The following is a 24,379-nucleotide window of genomic DNA, read 5'->3' as shown; positions in this document are numbered from 1 at the left end:
GGGGGGACCTAGGTGGTGCAGCACAGCATCCACCCCAGGACACCATAGACCTCCTAAAGACAGGGCTCTGAACACTCAAGGGACAGATCCCGTTTCTTTTCATTTGATGTGATTTTTCTGTCATGATACTTTACAAAGAACGTGGGTGTCAAACACATGGGACAGTTACATGAATGGGTAGAGGTCACTGGACCTAACAAGAGACACATCCCTCAAGAAGGGGCTTCCTAAAGCAGATGGTACCTGACCCCTTATTTCAGGCAGGACAGCCAGTCCGATCACAGCCATGAGAAGCGACATTATCCCGTTTGTACAAAGTCCTGCATAGAAAGTGACTTCAACTAGACCGCGTGTTGCCCTTGTGCAAGTTTTAAAAGGCTCTCTTAAGCGAAAGGTTAAATTCGTGGATGACCCCCATCCGTGCACACTCCTGCACCCTGCAGGGTCGGAAGGCGGTCAAGCCTGGCTGCAAGTGTGAGCCCCGTGCGGGTCCGCGGCGGCGGTCACCCCGCGGGCAGGGCCAACTGCCGCGTCCAGTCTCTCCTAAACCTCCCGGACCCTCGGCTTCCCGTCCGCAAACAGGAATGGCGCTGCATTTGAAGATCCCCATCTCCCACGTAAACGTAAACGTAAACGTAAACGTGGGAGTTATCAAGTGGCGCTGGGGAAGAGAAAGAGGTGGTCTAAACTCGGGGTGCACCAGCGAAAGCTGCGACCTGTGAACCCAGCGCGGCGAAAACACTTCACAGCCCGCAGAATCGCTGCCCCCTCGACCGCTCAAGCGCCTGGGAGCGGGTCCGAGGTTGATACGCGACCCCTCACTGTCTCACCTCCGCCCCACCTACCTGGCTGTGCGCTCCCGCCCCCAGGCTCCGCGGCGCCGCTACTGGTCTGACGCCCAGCTCTCACGATCCTCACTCCATCCGCTCAGCCAATGGCCGCGGCACCAGTGCTCCATTCGCGCGAGTCACACGATGCCGGCAGCTGCGCAGACCAACCACAGCACCTGGAAGGCGGGGCGGGGGCCCTCGCAAGCCAATAACGGCGGGAGGAACCGCCTGAGCGGCTGAGCCTAGCGAAGCTCGGGAGGAGACGGCAGCAGGTACAGCGGAGCGCAGGTGAGTGGCCGGGGTGGAAGAGGGTACGGCCGCTGGCCGCGGATGGAGGCCGGGATGGAGGGCGTGGCGGCGGGTACGGGTGGAAAAGGGTGAAATCCCTCAGTCAATGTCGGAACCGGGCACGGCCCTCAGCCGTCCGGGACAGTGGTCACAGCCCAGGGTGCCAGTGTGACCAGAGTTGTACAAAAGGAGGGGGGCAAGATCAGTTTGTGTGCGCGGCGGGGCGTGCGGTTGGGAAGAGCGTCCGAGGAGGGTACTGAAGGATGAATGGGAGTTGGGCAGAGGACGTACCGGCAAGGGACGCTGTTTCGTGGGCAGAGAGGCCCAAGCGGAGGACGGTCAGAGGCCTTCTTGTAGGAATACCGAGGGTGGGGGCGAGAAGGTGAGAGAGGAGGAGAGCAGAGGCCTATGTCTTTATCAGTGGGGAGGCGCTCGCTGGAACTCTAAGGGTCTGGAGAAGGGGTGGTGAAGCCTGTCTGCTGTTTAGATGGATGCTGGCATCGTGTTCTGGAGGGAGGGTTTAAGAAAGGCACGCTTGGAGGCGCGATCCGGGCACGGCGAAGGGCAGGCACTGCTGACAGCACTCCGACAGCTAAACTTGAAGGTTACTAAGGGAATCCACAAATGACTACATTTCTTTTGTCTGAGCCTGTAGCAGGCCTCCGGTCAATCCAGTTGTGCAAGGGTGAAAAAAGGAAAAGAAAATCCACTCTTTATTTCCCTTCGCCTTTCCTCTTTAATTCCTATTTTTTGCTTCAGTTGTCAACAGTGTGTCCATTTCCCTCCCTTGAGTCTGGAGAGTAAACTCCTGAATGTTAATTAAAGCAGTTATCTCTAAATAGGGTAAGTGTGTGAAGACTTAACCCGGGCAGCAGAGATAGAGGTCTGGAACATTCTGTCCCAGACGGCTAAGTAGGTGGTGGCACCAGTTCACTGCGCGGTACAGGAGGTAGGGAGTGTGTGGGTAGGGTTGCAAGAGGCAGTGGCGGAACACGTTGGACATGTTGACGGTGACGTGCCTCTGAACTGTCTAAATTGGAGATGACCAGTAGATTTTTGGATAATCAGAACCTGGGGTTTAGGAGAGAGGCCTAGAGAGAGAGAGAGAGAGATTGTGGATATCAGCATATTCTCGCAACAGGAGCCGATTAGCTCACTCCAGATAATCTAGAATAGTTGGAAGGAGTAAAGAAAGCATCTCTGGGAAACTATTCAGCCTCAATTCTTGAGCCTTCCTTTCTCAAAAGCTGTACCACAGACTTAACTAAATCAGAAAGTGCTGTATCCTTTCTCATCTCCTGGTTGAGTCTTTGGAACTGATGTTTCCTCTATTCAAAACTATCCCCCCCCAACCCCATCGCACCCGACTTTACTCTCTTTTAATCTAGTCACCTCCCCTCCATGCTCCAGGCTTGAGTTTAGATGCCTCTTTCTCTAGGATGCCTCTTTCCCTGGGCCTCTCTGTTCTATATTTCCAACCCTTTATTGTTCTTGTCACAGATTCTGTGACAATTTGGTTACTTCTTTGTATTCCTCACTAGATTTTATGTTTTGAAGTCAGGGGTGAGGGCAGCAGGGAGCACAGTGACTACACATAGTACCACCCATTAAATCAGAGTGAATACATATGAATCCCAAGAAAGGCGGGCATTTCAAAGTGAGAAGTATCAAATCTTCCAGACTGGCCAGATAAAATAAACTCAAAAACATGTTTGTTGGATCTGGAAGCTTGGAGACTTAGTGATTTTACTTAGAGTAAATTCAGTGCATTGATTAGAATAGGAAACAGATTGTAATTGCTAGAGAATGGATGGGAAATGTGAAAATCATTTTCACATATATGTGAAATATTCCAGCCTATGTGGAATGCTCTTTCAAGGGGCTTGGGTAAACTGTGGGAATTATTCCTCTCTTACTATAATATTTATGTGCTTTATTATTTCGGATCACAGTATAGCACAATGAATGTGAGCACAGGCTCCCCCACGTAGCTTTCTTGTAATTTGGGGAAGTTACTTAATCTTTCTAAACCTCAGTTTTTCATTTGTAAAATGGGGATAATAAAAGTGCCTACCTTGAAGGTGTGGTAAGGATTAAAGTCTTTAATATAGAGAAAGCATGTAACACTCTTAGAAGTTAGTGGCCTATAGAAAGTCCTTAATAATTGTTAGCTTCTTGTAGCTACCATGTGTCAGGTCCTATGTTAAGTACTTCACGTGCATTATTTCTTGGACTCATGAGAAGAACTATATTTATATTCCCTATTTTTTCAGCTTTTTTGAGGTACAGTTGACAAAACTGTAAGATATTTCAAGTGTATGTTGTGGTGATTTGATATACATGTATATCATGAAAAGATTCCCATCATCTAGTTACTATTGTTATTCTTTACATTCTGCAGATAATAAAACTGAGGCTTAGAGAAGTGACTTAACTTGCTCAAGGTCACACAGCTAGTAACTGGTGTTGGTTTAGCATCATTAGATTTGGTAACGACCTCATGAAAAATGAGGATTGGAACAACTTTTATTTTGTAATTTAGAATATTGAAGACATTTTGGTGTGGATGGGGACCTAGATTGCAAGCACAGTGGGCCCTTGAACAACTCGGGGATTGGGGCGCCAAACCCCTGGGCTGTTGAAAATCCACACATAACTTTTGGCTCCTCCAGAACTGAACTACTGATAGCCTACTGTTGACCGAAGCCTTACTTATAACATAAACAGCTGAGAAAAGAAAACGTTAAAAAATTAGGAAGAGAAAATACATTTACAGTACTGTGCTGTATTTATTGATACCGTAAGTTTATGTCTTTTTACAAGATGAATGGTCTGTCAGTACCTACATCAACATTGTCTTATATGATACAAAACACTGTGGATGTTATGAATATTACTAACACCAGACATCAAAAATGAAAAGATAATGTGAAAAAGAAATTCATATTTATTCACATGTATCAGGATTCATGCATTGATAATGAAGAAGCAGCAATATGATTGCTTTGTGGTCACCTCATGTAGTCGATACTATTGCTTTACAGTAGCTCAGCCTATACACTAATAAATGAATCATTATAAAGTTTTATAGCATAGTATTAGTCATATCCATAATACAGTATTGGAAACATTGTTACTTTTTTAAAAAAACACTTCACTGATAATAGGCTGGTTTGCAGTAACACATTAATTTTATATTAAATATCACTCACTTTATGCCTGTGTAAGAATAGTATTTATATATATTTTATGCATTCATGACATACCTAACTTTTTCTTAATTTTTTTGATATTTCTAGGCTATGTGGTTTATCTGTGAATTTTTTCAAATTGTTGCAAGTCTCCCCAAATTTTTCCAATATATTTATTTTAAAAAATCTGAGTCTAAGGGGACCTGCACAGTTCAAACCTGTGTTATTGAAGGGTCAGCTGTAGTTGAGTGAGTTGTGTGTGTGAGAATTAACCAGTCAGAGGCTGTATGTTGATCTCTCCCTTGAGACAGAAGTTGGTTGGTCCAAAGAAAAAGAGAAAGGGAACAGTGGCTTGGGGGAGAGGTGATGGAGGTTAGGAAAACTTTTCTCAAGAAAGGAGGACTTGAGTATGTTGGGTATTTTGGGTTTTTTTTTTTGTGGTACGCGGGCCTCTCACTGTTGTGGCCTCTCCCATTGCGGAGCACAGGCTCCGGACACGCAGGCTCAGCGGCCATGGCTCACGGGCCCAGCTGCTCTGCTGCATGTGGGATCCTCCCGGACCAGGGCGCGAACCCGTGTCCCCTGCATCGGCAGGCGGACTCTCAACCACTGCGCCACCAGGGAAGTCCTTGAGTATGTTTTTAAACTTGATGGGATGAACTCAGTGAAGAGGGAAAGATGAGAAAGAGTAAGTGATGGACAAGTTCTTGATGAGGTAGGATAAGAACACAAGACCAGACAGTCTTAGAGGAGAGGGTGAGTGAGCACAGGCTGTGGCACAATAGTCCCCATGCTGTAAGTCACTTGAGAATGAGTAGGACAGAGGAATAGGAATGCAAAGTGAATTCAGAGTCCTGAGGAAGCTGGCTAAGCTTCCCAGGATCCTCTATGATAAGAGGTCTATGGGGGAAGGGGGCATTAAATACTATTAAGAGTGTCCGAGGCTTAATATATTTGTTTTTAGAGTGGCCCATCATAATTCATAAATTAGGGACATCAGTAAACATTTTTAGGAAAGTGACATTCTTCATAAGTTTTTCTGTTTTTTGATTTGGTGACCTATTAAGCTTATTTATTAAATAAGTAAAACATGCTCATGAAAAAAATTAAAATTGTAAGAAGGTATAAAATGGAAAGTAAAATCTTTCTCCTCTTCATAATCCCCCCAACCGTGTATACATATGCATTTTCTGTACATTTTCTATGTTTGTGTGTGTGTCTGTCATATGTACATATGCACGAAACTGCATAAAGTATATAACCTTTTCACAAAAATATAAGTGGGGTTCTTGCTATACATTCTGCAACTTGCTGTTTCACAACACTGTATCTTAGACATCTTTCTATGTAGAACGTGTAGCTCTTCCTCCTTTTATGTGGCTGTGTGTCTTTGGAAGGACCTGATAGAATTTATTTAATTCATTTCTTGTTGATGGACTTAACATTTTGTTTTACTTTTTTCTCTTTCTTTTTGCTATTATTATTTTGCTATTTTTGCAATGCTTCTTTCAGTCTTAGTGTGCTCATCTTGGTACACTTGAGTGAGAAAATTGCTGGGTCAAAAGGTATATTCATTTTGAGTTGTAATAAATACTGTGAATTTTATAGACTAATCCTCCCATCAACAATGTACAATGGTGCCTATTTCCCCAAATTGTTACTGGGTACTGGGCATTATGAAACTTAAAGATTTTGTTTTAGGATGCATTTCCTATTTGAGTCAAATTGAACTGCTTATTTGCTTAGTAAGCATTTGTATTTATTTTTCTGTGAACCTTCCGTGAATGGTCTTTGTCATTTTTCTGTTGGGTTTTTAGGCTTTTTCTAAAGCACCCATTGTAGCCCTTTGTCATAATTTTTGGAAATATTTTTCCCAGTTTGTCATTTGATCTTTGACTTTATTTATGATTGTCTTTTTATTCACCATTATAAGTATTTAATTTTTATGAAGTCATGTTTGGCAGACTTTTTCTTTATAGATTCTTTTAGTTTTAAGTGACCCAACTATTGCTCATTGAAATTACAAGTTTTTCCTGGAGACCACACTGAAAAGTCTCTAAAGATGGCTTGAAATTTCTTATCCACTATTGTTCTTTAGATCCTGCTCTTGAAAGTTAACAGGTGACTTTGAAATCATACACCACAAATGGAGGTGATGATGACATCCTGTAGACTGGGGTTTTTAATCATGTTTAGGACCTGAGCGATTGGCACTCCTATAGTAATTTAAAAATTAATCAGAAGCATTTTAAAAACTGTTTTCTTAGAATTTCATTGTTTAGCTTGCTTATTTATATATTTATTTATTTACTTATTTTTGCAGAATTATAAGGCTGTCTGCAGAGATTTGAAAAATGGCAACAAATGAAAGTATCAGCATCTTTAGTTCAGCATCCTTGGCTGTGGAATATGTAGATTCACTTTTACCTGAGAATCCTCTGCAGGAACCATTTAAAAATGCTTGGAACTATATGTTGAATAATTATACAAAGTTCCAGATTGCAACATGGGGATCACTCATAGTTCATGAGGTCCTTTATTTCTTGTTCTGTTTACCTGGATTCTTGTTTCAATTTATACCTTACATGAAAAAGTACAAAATTCAAAAGGTGAGTATGATGGACTTGCAGTGGAGTATTGTCATTAGTCTTGTTGAATATTTTTAAGGTAAATATAACTTTATAACTCAAAATAGACTAGATCAGCGCTGTCCAATAGACATACAATGAAGCCACATGTGTAATTTTCTAGTAGAATACATTAAAAAGTAAAAAGAAATAGGGAAAATAATGTTAGCAGTATATTTTATTTAATCCAATAAATCTCAACTGTTGCATTTCAGTAAGTAATCAAAATTTAAAAGTTTTAATGGGATATGTTATATTCTTATTCTTATAATAAGTCTTTGAAATCCAGTGTATATTTTACACTAATTTCAGCCCATCTCAGTTAAGACTAGCTGTATTTAAAATGTTCAATAGCCACATTTCTAGTTGCTACCATATTGGACAGCACAACCCTAGAGCATTTATTGTTAAGGTTTCAAGAATAATTTGTTAAATTGTACCTTAAGTAGATGTGATGTTTATCTAATTTGGGTTTATAAGTTTTAATTAAAAAATTTTTTTTTACTGAGATATAGTTGATATACAGTATATTAGTTTCAGATGTACAACATTGTGATTCAAAATTTTTATACATTATACTCCATTTAAAGTTATTATAAAATATTGACTATATTCTCTATGCTATACAATATATCCTTGTTACTTATCTATTGTATACATAGTAGCTTGTACTTCTTAATCCCTACCTCTCACTCCTTCCCCCTTTCCTCTCCCTGCTGGTAACCTCTAATTTGTTCTCTATATCTGTGAGTCTGTTCTGTTATATTTGTTCATTTATTTTGGGGTTTTTTCCCCACATGTAAGTGATAACATACATATTTGTCTTTCTCTGACTTATTTCACTTTGCATAATACCTTCCAGGTCCATCCATGTTGTTGCATATGGCAAAATTTCATTCTTTTTTATGGCCGAGTAGTATTCCATTGTGTATATATGCCACATCTTCTTCATCCATTCATCTGTTAATGGACACTTAGGTTGCTTCCATATCTTGGCCATTGTAAAGAATGGTGCTATGAACGTTGTGGGTGTTTTCAGATTAGTGTTTTTATTTTTTTCAGATATATACCCAGGAGTGGAATTGCTGGATCATATGGTAGTTCTATTTTTAGTTTTTTGAGGAACCTCCATACTGTTTTCCACAGTGGCTGTACCAATTTAGATTTCACCAACTGTGTACTAAGTTTCCCTTTTCTTCACAACCTCGCCAGCATTTGTTATTTGTAGTCTTTTTGATTATAGCCATTCTGACAGGTGTGAGGTGAAATCTCATTGTGGGTTTGTTTGTTTGTTTGTTTTGATTTTTTGCGGTACGCAGGCCTCTCACTGTTGTGGCCTCTCCCGTTGCGGAGCACAGGCTCCGGACACGCAGGCTCAGCGGCCATGGCTCACGGGCCCAGCCGCTCCGCGGCATGTGGGATCTTCCCGGACTGGGGCACGAACCCGTGTCCCCTGCATCGGCAGGCAGACTCTCAACCACTGCGCCACCAGGGAAGCCCTCATTGTGGTTTTGATTTACATTTCCTTGATGATTAGTGGTGTTGAGCATCTTTTCATGTGCCTTTTGGCCATCTGTATGTCTTCTTTGGAAAAATGTCTGTTCAGTTCTTATGCCCATTTTTTAATCAGTTTTTTTTTTGATGTTGAATTGTATGAGCTGTTTGTATATTTTGGATATTAACCCCTAATCAGTCATATCATGTGCAAATATTTTCTCCCATTCAGCAGATTGTCTGTTTTGTCAAAGGTTTCCTTTGCTGTCCAGAAAAGCTTTTAAGTTTAATGAGGTCCCATTTGTTTATTTTTGCTTTTGTTTCCTTTGCTTTAGGAGGCAGATCCAAACAAATATTGTTACGATTTATGTCAGAGTATTCTGCCTATGTTTTCTTCTAGGAGGTTTATGGTGGTTACATACAAATTTTAAAATTATTTGTCCTAGTTCTGTGAAAAATGCCACTGGTGTTTTGATAGGGATTGCATTGAATCTGTAGATTGCCTTGGGTAGTGTGGTCATTTTAACAATATTGATTCTTCCAGTCCGTGAACACAGTATATCTTTACATCTATTTATGTCGTTTTCAGTGTCTTTGATCCGTGTCTCACAGTTTTCTGTTCTTTGTATTAATTTTGTATCCAGCAACTTTACCAAATTCATTGATGAGCTCCAGTAGTTTTCTGGTGGCATCTTTAGAATTTTCTGTGTATAGTGTAGTATCATGTCATCTGCAAACAGTAGCAGTTTTACTTCGTCCTTTCCAATTTGGATTCCTTTTCTTTCTTTTTCTTGTCTGATTGCTGTGGCTAGGACTTCCAATACTATGTTGAATAAAGTGGCAAAAGTGGTCATCCTTGTCTTGTTCCTATCTTAGAGGAAATGTTTTCAGCTTTTCACCATTGAGTATGTTGTTAGCTGTGGGCTTATCATCTGTGGCCTGTATTATGTTGAGATATGTTCCTTCTGTACCCACTTTATGGAGAGGTTTTATCATACATAAATTTTAATTTTAAAATTAGCTGCAAGGGAAGGTTATGGGGATTCATGAGTATTATTTTGCACTTCACTCCAGCCCTTGATATCTCAACTCTTAAATGTATGTTAATATGCTGAGACTTTGATCAAGACTGTTAAGGTTTTGTTTTTACCCTAAATATATCATGGTAATTCTGCAGCATTCATGTCATCCCCCCCAAAATGATGATGTTCCTAGCTTCTAGGTATTCACTTCAGTGTACTAAATGTTTCTTGAGAGCTTGCTATGCATGACAAAGTGTTGAGATATACACAGTGCCTCTTCTCAGTTTTAAACATAGGGAAAATAGTGAACTCTAGTAATGTGTAGACTAATGAGTTTGACACAGTTCCCAGGAAGCAATCTGCACCACCTTGTTAGAAAAAGAAATGATTTGTTGACACTTGGTAAACCCACGATAGTTTCTAATGCTTACTGTTAACTTTTTTCAACAAGTCATGCCAAACTCAAACTCAAGGGCACACAGTCTTGGTGGAAAGCAGGCATCTTGGGAGTGTTCACCTAAGGAGACTGGTTTGTACTCATTGAGTCCATGGCGGGTGGCAGTCAGTGCACACATCCTCTCTGACCAGTCTCTTCTCTTTGTAGCCTCTCCCAGTGAGTCTCACTTTAAGCAAGTACTAACATTGATTCTCTCTGGGGATAGTGCAGAGGGGCAGCTGCCTGTGGACTCCAAGCCAAAGGAGGGAAGAACAAAGGGTAAAGGGAGAAGGAATTAAAAGGGCTGTGGCCTAAAGGAGAGTATCCTGTTACCGTAAATAAAGGGCACAACATTTCCAGAATACTTCTTATAAAAAGGCCTACTTTGAAAGGCAGAATTGAGTTTGGATGTCTAAGTTCTCATGCATGTTTGGAATTCTGGCTGCCACAGGTCACCCATTGGTTTATTTATGGGGCTGATTTGTTGTATGGCTGTCCAGGCCAAAGTATCCCTGTCTGTCTTCTGCCCTCTACAGTTGACTCACTGGTCAGAGGTGGTAACTTTTTCAGAGAGAGAAAGGCCTGTTTCATTCAAGGTTTTATGAAGACTTTAGAATAAAATGTGGCAAAAGAAAGGACGAAGTAATCTAGTTTACAACTAGTTACTGATAAACAGAGATCGAAAGCCTTCAAGTCTGTACTTAGCATGTCTTCCTTGACTTTCACAACCATTAAGGTCCCTGCTTTGAGATTTTTTGATACTAAAATTAGTTGTGAAGATAATCAGTACAAGTTTTCACAATATAAGGGGGTTTAAAAACAAGCCAAAAAATCAGTGTACACAGGTTTACACATTTTAAAGGCAGATACCCTGAAACAGTGAGGGTACAAGGAAAAAGTTGCTGGTGGAGCTAACACTGAAAACTCTGCTTTGAAACAGAATAGACAGCTAATGCACATGCTTGCTACTGGGGAGAATATTCACAGGAATGAGAGAGTAATGAAGTAGACCTTGCAGGATTTTTTTAAGTCTTACGTCTTGATAATTCTCTAGGGATTTTCCTCAAGGATTTATACACTAAAAACATTCTGTCTGAAGTCTGTGGGCCTGGTAAACAGTAAAACATGTGATTTTTTAGTTACAGTTGATTCATTTTTGTGTTAATTTCTGCAGCTACATCAGTATTAGAGTCTAGCCAGGATATCACAAGTCAGTTAAACATAGTTCTAGGGGAAAAAGAGTGCCTTTGCCGGCCCAAGCCAGAATCTTCCGTTTATTTTGTCCCCAATCACAGACTGGAAGTTTGGAGGAGCGGGGTCAGATCATGCTCAGAGTAGAAATAGACAATTATAAATTATCTCGCCTAATTTCCTCATTTTATTGTTGAGCAGACTGAGATGTGAGCTTCACAGAGCCCCAGAGGTTAGAGCCAGCTCTCCAGACTGATTACCAGTTGAATGCTGTTTCTTTTTTGTCAGGGAAGGTAACTCTCCCAAAGAATTTCAAGAACAACACTGCAACCCTAGACTTTAGTTAGTCCAAGTTCCACTAATAACTGCGTGTGTGATCCTGGGCAGGGAGGTTGACCTCTGGGCCTCTGCTGAGGTCAGTGGTTTCATCCTTGGGATATTACGGTTCAGTTAAAACACTTGCATTGGTAAGTTTCTGAATTTTTAGGTAAGGACGTTTAAAACAAAGCAGTAACTATTTATTATCACCATCTTTTTGTAAAACCAAAAGCACTTTTTAACTAATTGCACCCCTTTAAATTGAATAAATTTTAGACTTTTATATATGGCTTGTTAAGCAAGTCGATAATCCTGATGAGGTTTTGTGAACGTTTCACTACAGTAATCTCACTTCCTCATTTTGACTTTAATCTGTGAACTTCATCTGTGGGCAGTAGCTCTCCGTTCTTTGGGAACCACTGGACACATTTGTTTTCTAAGTTCTTCCAGCTCAGAGAGTTTCTAATTCTGTCAATGTATAAGAACAAAAATGCACTTATTTCTGGGAATGAAAACCGCTGAATGGCTGGCAGTGTTGATGTACCTGTGTAATAAGGCTTCCAATGCTATGTGTGCAGCTGCCTCAGCAATTGGGAGAACCCAACTGTGATCTTAGCGTAACACATTTCTTCCTCTGGCATTCCTGATAAAAGAAGTAAATGATCTGTGAGCAGCAAAGACAAGAGTTATTCGTTCTGTAGTGCTCCTTTGGTTTGTAGAGATCATTGGGACCATTATGCCTGGGTTTGTCTATTGACAATTTCTTCACCTATTTAAAGTAGTGATAATATCGATAGTTGTCAAGGTTTTAGAAGTGTGTGTGTGTGTGTGTGTGTGTGTGTGTGTGTGTTGTGGTTCCTGGACCTTAGTTACTGTAACACAGCAATTACAATATAGAATTCACATAACATAGGATTAATTAAATAACATAAACTTAAGTCCCCATATAAACGTTAGAGAAAAAGCTAGGAATTTACTTCTAGTTTTCAGGTGAAACTCCTGATAGCAGAGGCTAATACTAAATATTTTGATTTTTTTCTCCATAGGATAAACCAGAAACGTGGGAAAATCAATGGAAATGTTTTAAAGTACTTCTCTTTAATCACTTTTGTATCCAGCTTCCTTTGATTTGTGGAACCTATTATTTTACAGAGTATTTCAATATTCCTTATGATTGGGAAACAATGCCAAGATGGTATGTAGATGAAGATTTGCTTTTTATACTCAGTCATGGTTTATCATTCAATTAAAATATCCTTAATGTTATTTTCTTTCTTCATTGGGTCAGTGTTTGTTTCTTCTAAACTTTGGAAATAAATAAAATGTAGAAAAGTAAACCGTAACAGAAACTTAAAATGTCCCCATTTTTATATGTTTCTATATTTTAGTGTAATATTTTTATTGGAAGGTGAGTTTCTTGCATCAGAAGTTTCCATAGCATCCATTATATGATTGTGTACAGATACACACGCTTATGCCAAGAAAAAATATATTGCATTTTAAGTCTAAAATGAAAGAAAAAATGAGAGAATAGTTTGTGAAGTTTATAAAAATTATGTCCATACAGACAGAAACATATATTATCTGAGCATAAATATTTGTGTTCAAATACTATTTGTATTCAACTGTCTGTTCTGACTTAACCTGAATACAGATGTACAGTATATAGATATGTGCTTTTCCTATTACTGTATATTCAACATATAAAAGAATTTCTGTGTATGTGTTCATATGTATATAAAATATATTTTGCCCATTGCACTTATATGCTTCTCTTTGTCAGGAAAAAAACGATGATTTTACTCTTATTAATCTTAATTCAAGTCCTTTATCAATGTTACTCTTTTCCTAGAAATTTTGAGTTTTGTTTCTTAACTCTGACTTTATACCTGTGACTTTTTTTTAAGCGAATTAGAATTGGTATGGTGGTCAGCTTCTTTAACCCTTCTTCAGGTGGTATCATATAGGTAGCTTGCATCTATATGTATTGTTTTGAGAATTTGTTGATCAATAAAACCAGTTAGGTCAAGCTGGTATTTGCTTTTTTGCAGTGTCTCCAGCAGTGATCCCAGGTAAAAGTCTAGATTGTTTAAGTAAAAGTTATTTAATCCTCATTACAGTATTTTCATCTTAAAGGTACATGCTTTTGGCAAGATGCCTTGGCTGTGCAGTGATTGAGGATACCTGGCACTATTTCCTGCATAGGCTCTTACACCACAAAAGAATATATAAGCATATTCATAAAATTCATCATGAGTTTCAGGTATGTTAGAACTATATTTAATCCATTTTTTTCTATTAGAGGCAAAAATGTCATTTAAAAAAAAGTCTCCTGGACTTTAAAAAAAATTGTCAGTGATGTTTTTATTTCTTTTTCCTTTGGCATGATTGTTAAGAATATAATACACACACACCTAAACACAAAGGGAGTTCTACAGATTTTCTTTAATATCTTAATTTCATGGTAAATTGAGACCTGAAAGAAAAATGTTACGTGAAATCGTTCATTTTTGTCTTTGGGTCCAGAGCACTATCCTCACACAGTTGGGTCCCTGGCAGTTTGATAGAGGCCTCTAGTGCTGTTAAGGTCATTTAAGTGGGAACCCAAAACAACAAACCTTGAATCGTTAAATTCCTAAAACAATTTCCAAGTTAGTTTTAACACATTTCCACATAATTGCTAACTCCTTCCCACAAAACAGTGATTTTTATCAGAACTGCTTTGATGTTAGCTTTGTTGAATTTGTTATTTTGGTATGTTCTGCATTGATCCTAATTACATGATATGATAAACCAAACATCCCTTTCTTGGCAGAACAAATTCAGGTGCATAAACCAAAATTAGAATTCAAGTCAATTGTTTAATGCCTTTATCTCACACCATCAAAGACAGCTATTAAAATAGATTGTTTTAAGGACATCCCTAGACCTTTTAATGTTTGGTAAGAACAAAAAAAAATTTTATTGAGAATTACTGTTAATGTTTATATATGTATGGCTAGATATATAGTTGATCCTCAGTATCCATGGGTTCTGAATTCATGAATTCAACCAACCGAGGATTGAAAATATTTGGGAAAAAAATTCCAGAAAGTTCCGAAAGGCAAAACTTGAATTTGCCTCGAGTGGACAACTATTTACATAACGTTTAAATTGTATTTACAACAATTACACAGCATTTACATTGTATTAGATATTACAAATAATCTATAGATGATTTAAAGTATATGAGAGGATGTTCATAGGTTATATGCAAATACTGCTCCATTTTATATAAGGGACTTGAGCATCCTTGGAGTTTGGTATCCATGGGGGTCCTGGAACCAATCCCCCTGGGATACCTAGGGATGACTGTACTATCATAACATATAGAAGAGATATAATTTTATAAAACGATATACATAAATAAATTAGAATATATATATTAGGGTTCTCCAAAGAAACAAAATCAATAGGAGACACACACACACACATACACACACACACAGATTTATTTTAAGGAACTGGTTCATGCACTTGTGGGGGCTGGTGAATCAAATCTGTAGGGCAGCTCACAGGTTGGAAACGCAGGTGAGAGTTGATGTTGCAGGCCTGGATCTCAATTCCTTAGGGCAGCAGGCTGGAAACCAGGCAGGGTTTCTGTATTGTAGTCTTGAGAATTCCATCTTTCTTGGGAAGCATCAGTCTTTGCTTTTAAGGCCTTCATCTGATTGGATGAAGCTCACCTGGGTTATGGAGGGTCCTCTTCTTTACTCATGGTCTACTGACTTAACTGTTAATCACATCTAAAAAAGACCTTCACACCAGCATCTAGACTGGTGTTTGACCAAGCAGCTGGGCACCGTGGCCTAGATAAGTTGACACATAAAATTAACCATCACTGAATTCTTACTTATTTTAGGCTCCATTTGGAATGGAAGCTGAATATGCACATCCTCTGGAAACCTTAATTCTTGGAACTGGATTTTTCATTGGAATCATGCTTTTATGTGATCATGTTATTCTTCTTTGGGCCTGGGTAACCATTCGTTTGATAGAAACTGTTGATGTCCATAGGTAAGCTATGGTTTCTATTCAGGTAAAAGTATCATAAAATATCCTTTTTTCATGGTCATAGATTATCTTTATTTCTCTTTTTTTTTAATTGAAATGTAACTGACATGTAACATTGTGTTTTAGGTGTGCAACATAATGGTTTGATATATGTATATATTGCAAAATGCTCACCACACTGTTCATCTCTACACAGAGTTACAAATTCGAGAACTCTTAAGATCTACTCTCTTAGCAACTTTCAGATTCACAGGATTGTTGATTTCAGCCTCCATGCTATACATTACATGTCCAAGACTTATTCATCTTATAACTGGAAGTTCATACCTTTTGACCACCTTCACCCATTTCATGCACCGTAATCATTGTCATAGGTTATCTTTTTTCCTAAGTAGAGTAATAGGAGAAGTTAACCTTGTTAATGTTACTATTTTTAATAAACAGGAGAACATAATTGGATAAAAGTTCAAATAATAATTTTTGGGCTTTTTTACATTCCTATCTATGGCTGTTGTCATTTTTATGGTGAGAGTATATTCATGTATCATTTGAGAAAATGAAATAAAATTCTGATAAGTGCTGCAGAACTGCCCTCCAAAAGGGCCCCTCTCTACACGCCCAGCAGGAACCTGTAAGAATGCTTTCCCTGCACCCAACACCCTTTGCAAACTGAACATTACAGTCTTGTTAATCTTGGTCAGTAGGAGGGCAGAGAGCCTTCAGGGTTATGCACTGCATTCCCCAGGGACTGGTGAGGCTGCATGGCTGTCTTTGTTCTGGGTTTTTTCTTTTTTATTCCCAGTCTCCCGATTCATCCCACCACCACCACCTCACCCCGCCGGCTTAGTGTCTACGTTTGTTCTCTACATCTGTGTCTCTATTTCTGCCTTGCAAACCTGGTTCATCTGTACCATTTTTCTAGATTCCACATACATGCGTTAATATACGATGTTTGTTTTTCTCTTTCTGACTTACTTCACTTTGTATGACAGTCTCTAAGTCCATCCACGTATCTGCAAAGGATCCAATTTCATTCCTTTTTATGGCTGAGTAATATTTCATTGTATATATGTACCACATCTTCTTTATCCATTCCTCTGTCGATGAACATTTAGGTTGTTTCCATGACCTGGCTATTGTAAACAGTGCTGCACTGAACATTGGGGTGCATGTGTCTTTTTGGATTATGGTTTTCTCTGGGTATATGCCCAGTAGTGGGATTGCTGGGTCATATGGTAATTCTATTTTTAGTTCCTTAAGGAACCTCCATACTGTTCTCCTTAGTGGCTATATCAGTTTACATTCCCACCAACAGTGCAAGAGGGTTACCTTTTTTCCACACCCTCTCCAGCATTTGTTGTTTGTAGATTTTCTGATGATGCCCATTCTAACTGGTGTGAGGTGATACCTCATTGTAGTTTTGATTTGCCTTTCTCTAATAATTAATGATGTTGAGCAGCTTTTCATGTGCTTCTTGGCCATCTGTATGTCTTCTTTGGAGAAATGTCTATTTAGGTCTTCTGCCCATTTTTGGATTGGGTTGTTTGTTTTTTTAATAGTGAGCTGCATGAGCTGTTTATATATTTTGGAGATTAATCCTTTGTCTGTTGATTTGTTTGCAAATATTTTCTCCCATTCTGAGGGTTGTCTTTTCATCTTGTTTATAGTTTCCTTGGCTGTGCAAAAGCTTTTAAGTTTCATTAGGCCCCATTTGTTTATTTTTTTAAATTTTCCATTACTCTAGGAGGTGGATCAAAGAAGATTGTGCTGTGATTTATGTCAAAGAGTGTTCTTCCTATGTTTTCCTCTAAGAGTTTTATAGTGTCCTGTCTTAACATTAGGTCTTTAATCCATATTGAGTTTATTTTTGTGTATTGTTGTTGGGGAGTGTTCTAATTTCATTCTTTTACATGTAGCTGTCCAGTTTTCCCAGCACCACTTACTGAAGAGACTGTCTTTTCTCCATTGTATATCCTTGCCTCCTTTGTCATAGATTAGTTGAACATAGGTGTGTGGGTTTATCTCTGGGCTTTCTATCCTGTTCCATTAACCTATATCTCTGTTTTTGTGCCAGTACCATACTGTCTTGATTACTGTAGCTTTGTAGTATGGACTGAAGTCAGGGAGTCTGATTCCTCCAGCTCCGTTTATTTCCCTCAAAATTGCTTTGGCTATTTGGGGTCTTTTGTGTCTCCATACAAATTTTAAGATTTTTTGTTCTACTTCCTTAAAAAATGCCATTGGTAATTTGATAGGGATTGCTTTGAATCTGTAGATTGCTTTGAGTAGTATAGTCATTTTAACAATATTGATTCTTCCAATCCAAGAACATGGTGTATCTCTCCATCTGTTTGTGTCATCATTGATTTCTTTCATCAGTGTCTTATAGTTGTCTGAGTACAGGTCTTTTACCTCCTTAGGTAGGTTTATTCCTAGGTATTTTATCCTTTTTGGTGCAATGGTGAATGGGAGATTGTTTCCTTAATTTCTCTTTCTGATCTTTCATTGTTAGTGTATAGGAATGTAAGAGATTTCTGTGCATTAATTTTGTATCCTGGGACTTTACCAAATTCATTTGTTAGCTCTAGTAGTTTTCTGGTGGCATCTTTAGGATTATCTGTGTATAGTATCATGTCATCTGCAAACAGTGACAGTTTTACTTCTATTTTGCAATTTGTATTCCTTTTATTTCTTTTTCTTCTCTGATTGCCATAGCTAGGACTTCCAAAGTTATGTTGAATAATAGTGGTGAGAGTGGACATCCTTGTGTTGTTCCTGATCTTAGAGGAAATGCTTTCAGTTTTTCACCATTGAGAATGGTGTTTGCTGTGGGTTTGTCATATATGGCCTTTATTATGTTGAGGTAGGTTCCCTCTGTGCCCACTTTCTTGAGAGTTTTTATCATAAATGGGTGTTGAATTTTGTCAAAAGCTTTTTCTGCATCTCTTGAGATGATCATATGGTATTTATTCTTCAATTTGTTAATATGGTGTATCACATTGATTGATTTGTGTATATTGAAGAATCCTTGCATCCCTGGGCTAAATCCTTTTAGCCCAGGATAAAAGGATTTTATCCTTTGATCTGTCCATTGGTGTAAATGAGGTGTTAAAGTCCCCCACTATTATTGCGTTACTGTCGATTTCCTCTATTATAGCTGTTAGTATTTGCCTTATGTATTGAGGTGCTTCTATGTGGGATGCTTATATATTTATAATTGTTATATCTTCTTCTTGGATTGATCCCTTGATATTGTGTAGTGTCCTTCCTTGTCTCTCATAACATTCTTTATTTTAAAGTCTACTTTATCTGATATGAGTATTGCTACTCCAGCTTTCTTATGATTTCCATTTGCATGGAATATCTTTTTCTGTCCCCTCACTTTCAGTCTGTATGTGTCCCTAGGTCTGAAGTGGATGTCTTGTAGACAGCATATATACGGGTTTTGTTTTTGTATCCATTCAGGGAGCCTGTGTCTTTTGGTTGGAGCTTTTAATCCATTCACATTTAAGGTAATTCTTGATATTTATGTTCCTATTACCATTTTCTTAATTGTTTGGGCATTGTTTTTGTAGGTCCTTTTCTTCTCTTGTGTTTCCCACTTAGAGAAGTTCCTTTAGTGTTTCCTGTAGAGCTGGTTTGGTGGTGCTGAATTCTCTTAGCTTTTGCTTATCTGTAAAGCTTTTGATTTCTCTGTTGAATCTGAACGAGATCCTTGCCAGGTAGAGTAACCTTGGATGTAGGTTCTTCCCCTTCATCATTTTAACTATATCATGCCACTCCCTTTTGGCTTGTAGAGTTTCTGCAGAGAAATCAGCTGTTAACCTTATGGGGTGACCTTGTATGTTATTTGTTGTTTTTCCCTTGTTGCTTTTTTTTTTTTTTTTTTAATGTTGAGTCTTCTTTTAATTAATTTATTTTTATTTTTGGCTGTGTTGGGTCTATGTTTCGGTGCAAGGGCTTTCTCTAGTTATGGCAAGCGGGGGCCACTCTTCATCGCAGTGCACGGGCCTCTCACTGTCGTGGCCTCTCTTGTGGAGCGCAGGCTCAGTAGTTGTGGCTCATGGGCCTAGTTGCTCCGCCGCATGTGGGATCTTCCCAGACCAGGGCTCGAACCCATGCCCCCTGCATTAGCAGGCAGATAATCAACCACTGCGCCACCAGGGAAGCCCTCCCTTGTTGCCTTTTTTTTTTTTTTTTTTTTCGGTACACGGGCCTCTCACTGCTGTGGCCTCTCCCGTTGTGGAGCACAGGCTCCGGACGCACAGGCTCAGCGGCCATGGCTCACGGGCCCAGCCACTCCGCAGCATGTGGGATCTTCCCGGACTGGGTCACGAACCCATGTCCCCTGCATCGGCAGGCGGACTCTCAACCACTGCGCCACCAGGGAAGCCCCCTTCTTGCTTTTAATAATTTTTCTTTGTCTTTAATTTTTGTCAATTTGATTACTATGTGTCTTGGCATGTTTCTCCTTGGGTTTATCCTGCCTGGGGCTCTCTGCGCTTCCTGGACTTGGGTGGCTCTTTCCTTTCCCATGTTAGGGAAGTTTTCGACTGTAATCTCTTCAGATATCTTCTTGGGTCCTTTCTCTCTTCTCCTTCTGGGACCCCTATAATTCAAATGTTGGTGCATTTAAGGTTGTCCCAGAGGTCTCTTAGGCTGTCTTCATTTCTTTCTGGTCTTTATTCTGTTTCGTGGCAGTGAATTCCACCATTCTACCTTCCAGATCACTTATCCATTCTTCTGCCTCAGTTATTCTGCTGTTTATTCCTTCTAGTGTATTTTTCATTTCAGTTATTGTATTATTCATCTCTGTTTGTTTGTTCTTTTATTCTTCTAGGTCTTTGTTAAACATTTCTTGTCTCTTCTTGATCTTTGCCTCCATTCTTTTTCCGAGGTCCTGGATCATCTTCACTATCATTATTCTTAATTCTTTTTCTGGAAGGTTGCCTATCTCCACTTCATTTAGTTGTTTTTCTGGGGTTTTATCTTGTTCCCTTCATCTGGTACATAGTCCTCTGCCTTTTCATTTTGTCTGTCTTTCTGTGAATGTGGTTTTCATCCCTCAGGCTGCAGGATTGTAGTTCTTCTTGCTTCTGCTGTCTGCCCTCTGGTGGATGAGGCTGTCTAAGAGGCTTGTGCAAGCTTCCTGATGGGAGGGACTGGTGGTGGGTAGAGGTGGGTGTTGCTCTGTGGGCAGAGCTCACTAAAACTTTAATCCATTTGTCTGTTGAAGGGTGGGGCCGAGTTCCCTGCCTGTTCGTTGTTTGGCCTGAGGCAGCACTGGAGCCTAGAGACTCTTTGGTGGGGCTAATGGCAGACTCTGGGAGGGCTCACACCAAGGAGTGCTTCCCAGAACTTCTGCTGCCAATGTCATTGTCCCCACAGTGAGCCACAGCCACCCTCCGCCTCTGCAGGAGACCCTCTAACACTAGCAGATACATCTAGTTCAGTCTCCTATGGGGTCAGTGCTCCTTCCCCTGGGTCCTGATGCACACACTACTTTGTGTGTGTCTTCCACGAGTCGAGTCTCTGTTTCCCACAGTACAATCGAAGTCCCACAGTCAAATCTTGCTAGCCTTCAAAGTCTGAATCTGGGACTTCCTCCTCCCATTGCTGGACCCCCAGGTTGGGAAGCCTGATGTGGGGCTCAGAACCTTCACTCCAGTGGGTGGACTTCTGTGGTATAAGTGTTCTCTGGTTTGTGAGTCACCCACCCAGCGGTTATGGGTTTTGATTTTATTGTGATTGTGCCCCTCCTACCATCTCATTACAGCTTCTCCTTTGTCTTTGGATGTGGGGTATCTTGTTTGGTGAGTTCCAGTGTCTTCCTTTCGATGATTGTTCAGCAGTTAGTTGTGATTCCAGTGCTCTCACAAGAGGGAGTGAGAGCATGTCTTTCTGCTCAACCTGTCTTTGTGCTTGTTGACCAACAGTAATTTTTTCTTTGAATTACCATTTTATATCATTTGCCAGTTTTTCTGTTAAGGCTATACGTTTTATAACCTATTGGTTCATGTGTAAGCTTTGTTTGTTACCTATGTTGTAAATATTTTCTCTCCATCTGTCATTTGAATTTTAACTCTTGATGGTTCTTTTGCAGTTGTGAAGTTTTAAATTTTTATGTAGTAAAATCTGTCAGTTTTTTTTTTTTTACATCTTTATTGGAGTATAATTGCTTTACAATGGTGTGTTAGTTTCTGCTGTATAACAAAGTGAAGCAGTTATACACATACGTATGTTCCCATATCTCTTCCCTCTTGCGTTTTGGATTTCATGCCTTGCAGAGTCTTCCTGAAACATTGTTCAAATGAAAATATTCTTGTTGTTTTCTTAAAAATTTGGTTAAATACTGTAATTCAGGAGCAGCAATTACTTTATCCTTCTGTAATGAACCTAAACCTAACTCTTACTTGAAAAAAATATTGAAACATCCACCGAATGGATTCACCGAATAAAACATTTGTGTACTCCACTGCCCAGCACTGATGAAAACTGCTTGTGATATGTTCATATTTCACATGCTTCCTTTCTGTTGATTGGAAGGCATTTTTTGGTAAATTATTTCTATTAAATGCCTTTTCAAATTCCTAATATCCTAATTTTTCATCATTTAAAAATGATTATATATTTATTGCATTTTTATTTGGGAATTTTCTTCTGTGAAAGCAGAATATGAAATTCTAGGAATTGTTTCTGAGTCACTAAAGTAGCAAAATTAATGCTTCTAGTCTTAGGCAGAAAAGTGGTAGATGGTGTTTCCTTCAATCTTTCCTTCCATCGCTCTTTTCTCCTTCCTTCCCCCTTCATACTCCTTAAGGACGGGAAGGATTGGGGTGATTCAGACTGGTATAATTGTAGATATCAGATTTTAGACTTGTAGTTAGAAATAAAGGTGGGTACTCTAAAAGAAGTTGCAAAACAGTAATCCTCAGATTTAACCTTTGTAATGCTTGGTACTAATTTTATATAACTTTAACTAAAAAAAATATGTAGTATTATGGGTGTTACAAACTATGGTGAGAAGTCCTCTAAAACAGAAAAAAAAAAAGTCATGAAAATCTATGTCTAAAGATTCATTACTATAACCCCTCTTTCATCCCCTGATGTGTAATATTAATGTCTATTAATTGTTGAAGGTGTTTTTAAATTTCTTAAAGTGGTTTCTAGAATATGCACCATTTGCTGTGAGTTTTTGTCTTTTGTAAACATGTCAGAAATAAGTGACTTAGGTAAAGTGGAATGTTATTTGAATAGTTAACAAGCATATTACTATCAATGAAAATGTCGATTAAGGTGTATTTACTTTCTTAATACTCCTTATCATTTTTATTTCAGTGGTTATGACATTCCTCTCAACCCTTTAAATCTCATTCCTTTCTATGCTGGTTCTCGGCATCACGATTTCCACCACATGAACTTCATTGGAAACTATGCTTCGACATTTACATGGTGGGATAGACTTTTTGGAACAGACTCTCAATTTATTGCCTACATTGAGAAAACGAAGAAGGTTGAGAAAAAGACTGAATAAGCATCTCACATAAACCTTCCCGCAGATACACATTTCCTGAATTGAAGCTAGTAGCTAACATTGCTTCTGGGGAGTGGAAATAAACATGTGTCTTGGTTGCTAAGTGATAAAAAGAACATTAACAACTTTTAATTATCTTCCTAGTGGGAACTTTTATATGTTTAAGTGCAGTTTCCCTGAGGAACCTTTAAAGGCCATGTTGCTAACTTTACAAAAAGGATTTAAGTAATGGAAGGAATATTAATGTATGTCTTTTTCCCAAGTTGTACCATAGGCCTGAAGCTGAAATTGGTCTTCAAACCTTTTAAATATATAGTGACCATTTCAAGAACTCTTAGTAGTACTGAACTTTAAATACTATTTTGGAATTTGCTTAAAGATCAGATGCCATGGGTTGAACCACACCAATCTGTATAGTGTGAGTGAGTGCTAACTCTGAAATAGCCAGCACCGGGAATTTCTGCTCGTATCTGGAGCTGACCAGTTCGGGGTGATTCTCTTTCTGAGAAGTCCTTTTTGACTGTAATGTACTACTCTTATCTATAAATTAAGGCATTTCTGAAAGACTATTTTAGTCTAAAGGTTTTCAGGTTACTTGAATTTTTTAAACATTGAGCTTTATTTCTGCTATTTACCCTTTCTTTTTTGTATATCAAGTTTTCATTATACTTAAAGCTGTATCTTGAAACTTTGTGTACTGACTTGCTGTATTTGCACTTGGAGCTATTGAAATAAATGTGATTTTGTTTGATTATTTGGTTTCCAATTTTGAACATCATTTGTCACCTTTTATTCTTATCAGGAAATGTATAGAAATCACTAAATTATTAAATTTTGTCATAAAAGGAATAGTTTTTATCTTTTTAAGTGCTTCATTTGCTAAACTTTTGGCAGTCTCAACATGTATTTATCAGGCTACCTATTGTGGGAAATTCTATTAAAATGGAGGATATCGAAGCAGGTCTTTTCTCCACTTAGAAAATGTAAAGAAGAATGGAGCTAAACTTATTAGGGCTGGTTTAATTTCAAGTATCTAGAGTCTGATTTAAAGCAAGAGGTGATAATTCTAACTTTGTATACGGTAGTACCAAATTATAATTTTTAAAAAATATGGAGCCATCTTCTGGTAAGTTTCTTTTTTCTTTTTTTTTTTGTTTTGTTTTGTTTTTGGTTTTTTTTTTTGCTGTACGCGGGCCTCTCACTGTTGTGGCCTCTCCCGTTGCGGAACACAGGCTCTGGACGCGCAGGCCCAGCGGCCATGGCCCACGGGCCCAGCCGCTCTGCGGCATGTGGGATCCTCCCGGACCGGGGCACAAACCCGTGTCCCCTGCATCGGCAGGCGGACTCTCAACCACTGCGCCACCAGGGAAGCCCTCTTTTTTTTTTTTTTTTTAA

At 39.0% G+C, this 24,379-nt stretch overlaps 1 protein-coding gene across 2 annotated transcripts; it reads left to right on the top strand.

Moving 5' to 3' along the window:
* Window positions 1-1,052: 1,052 nt before the first annotated feature.
* On the top strand, window positions 1,053-23,729 carry MSMO1 (methylsterol monooxygenase 1). 2 transcript variants are annotated; one of them, XM_082653846.1, is made up of 6 exons: window positions 1,053-1,118; window positions 6,633-6,918; window positions 12,516-12,592; window positions 13,534-13,660; window positions 15,299-15,453; window positions 22,789-23,729. In XM_082653846.1, exons 2-6 carry the CDS (start codon window positions 6,664-6,666, stop codon window positions 22,982-22,984), a joined length of 810 nt encoding a protein of 269 aa, XP_082509972.1. In that variant the 5' UTR covers window positions 1,053-1,118; window positions 6,633-6,663; the 3' UTR covers window positions 22,985-23,729. The 2 variants fall into 2 exon arrangements, with proteins under 2 accessions (XP_082509972.1, XP_082509971.1); XM_082653845.1 differs by having other exon boundaries at window positions 12,444-12,592.
* The last annotated feature ends 650 nt before the right edge of the window (window positions 23,730-24,379 follow it).

This window comes from Grampus griseus (genome assembly GCF_964374135.1).
Source record: "Grampus griseus genome assembly, chromosome: 4".
NCBI classification, from domain to species: Eukaryota; Metazoa; Chordata; class Mammalia; order Artiodactyla; family Delphinidae; genus Grampus; species Grampus griseus.
Note: the sequence above shows the minus strand (reverse complement) of the source record. Positions and strands in the feature narration are given on the sequence as shown.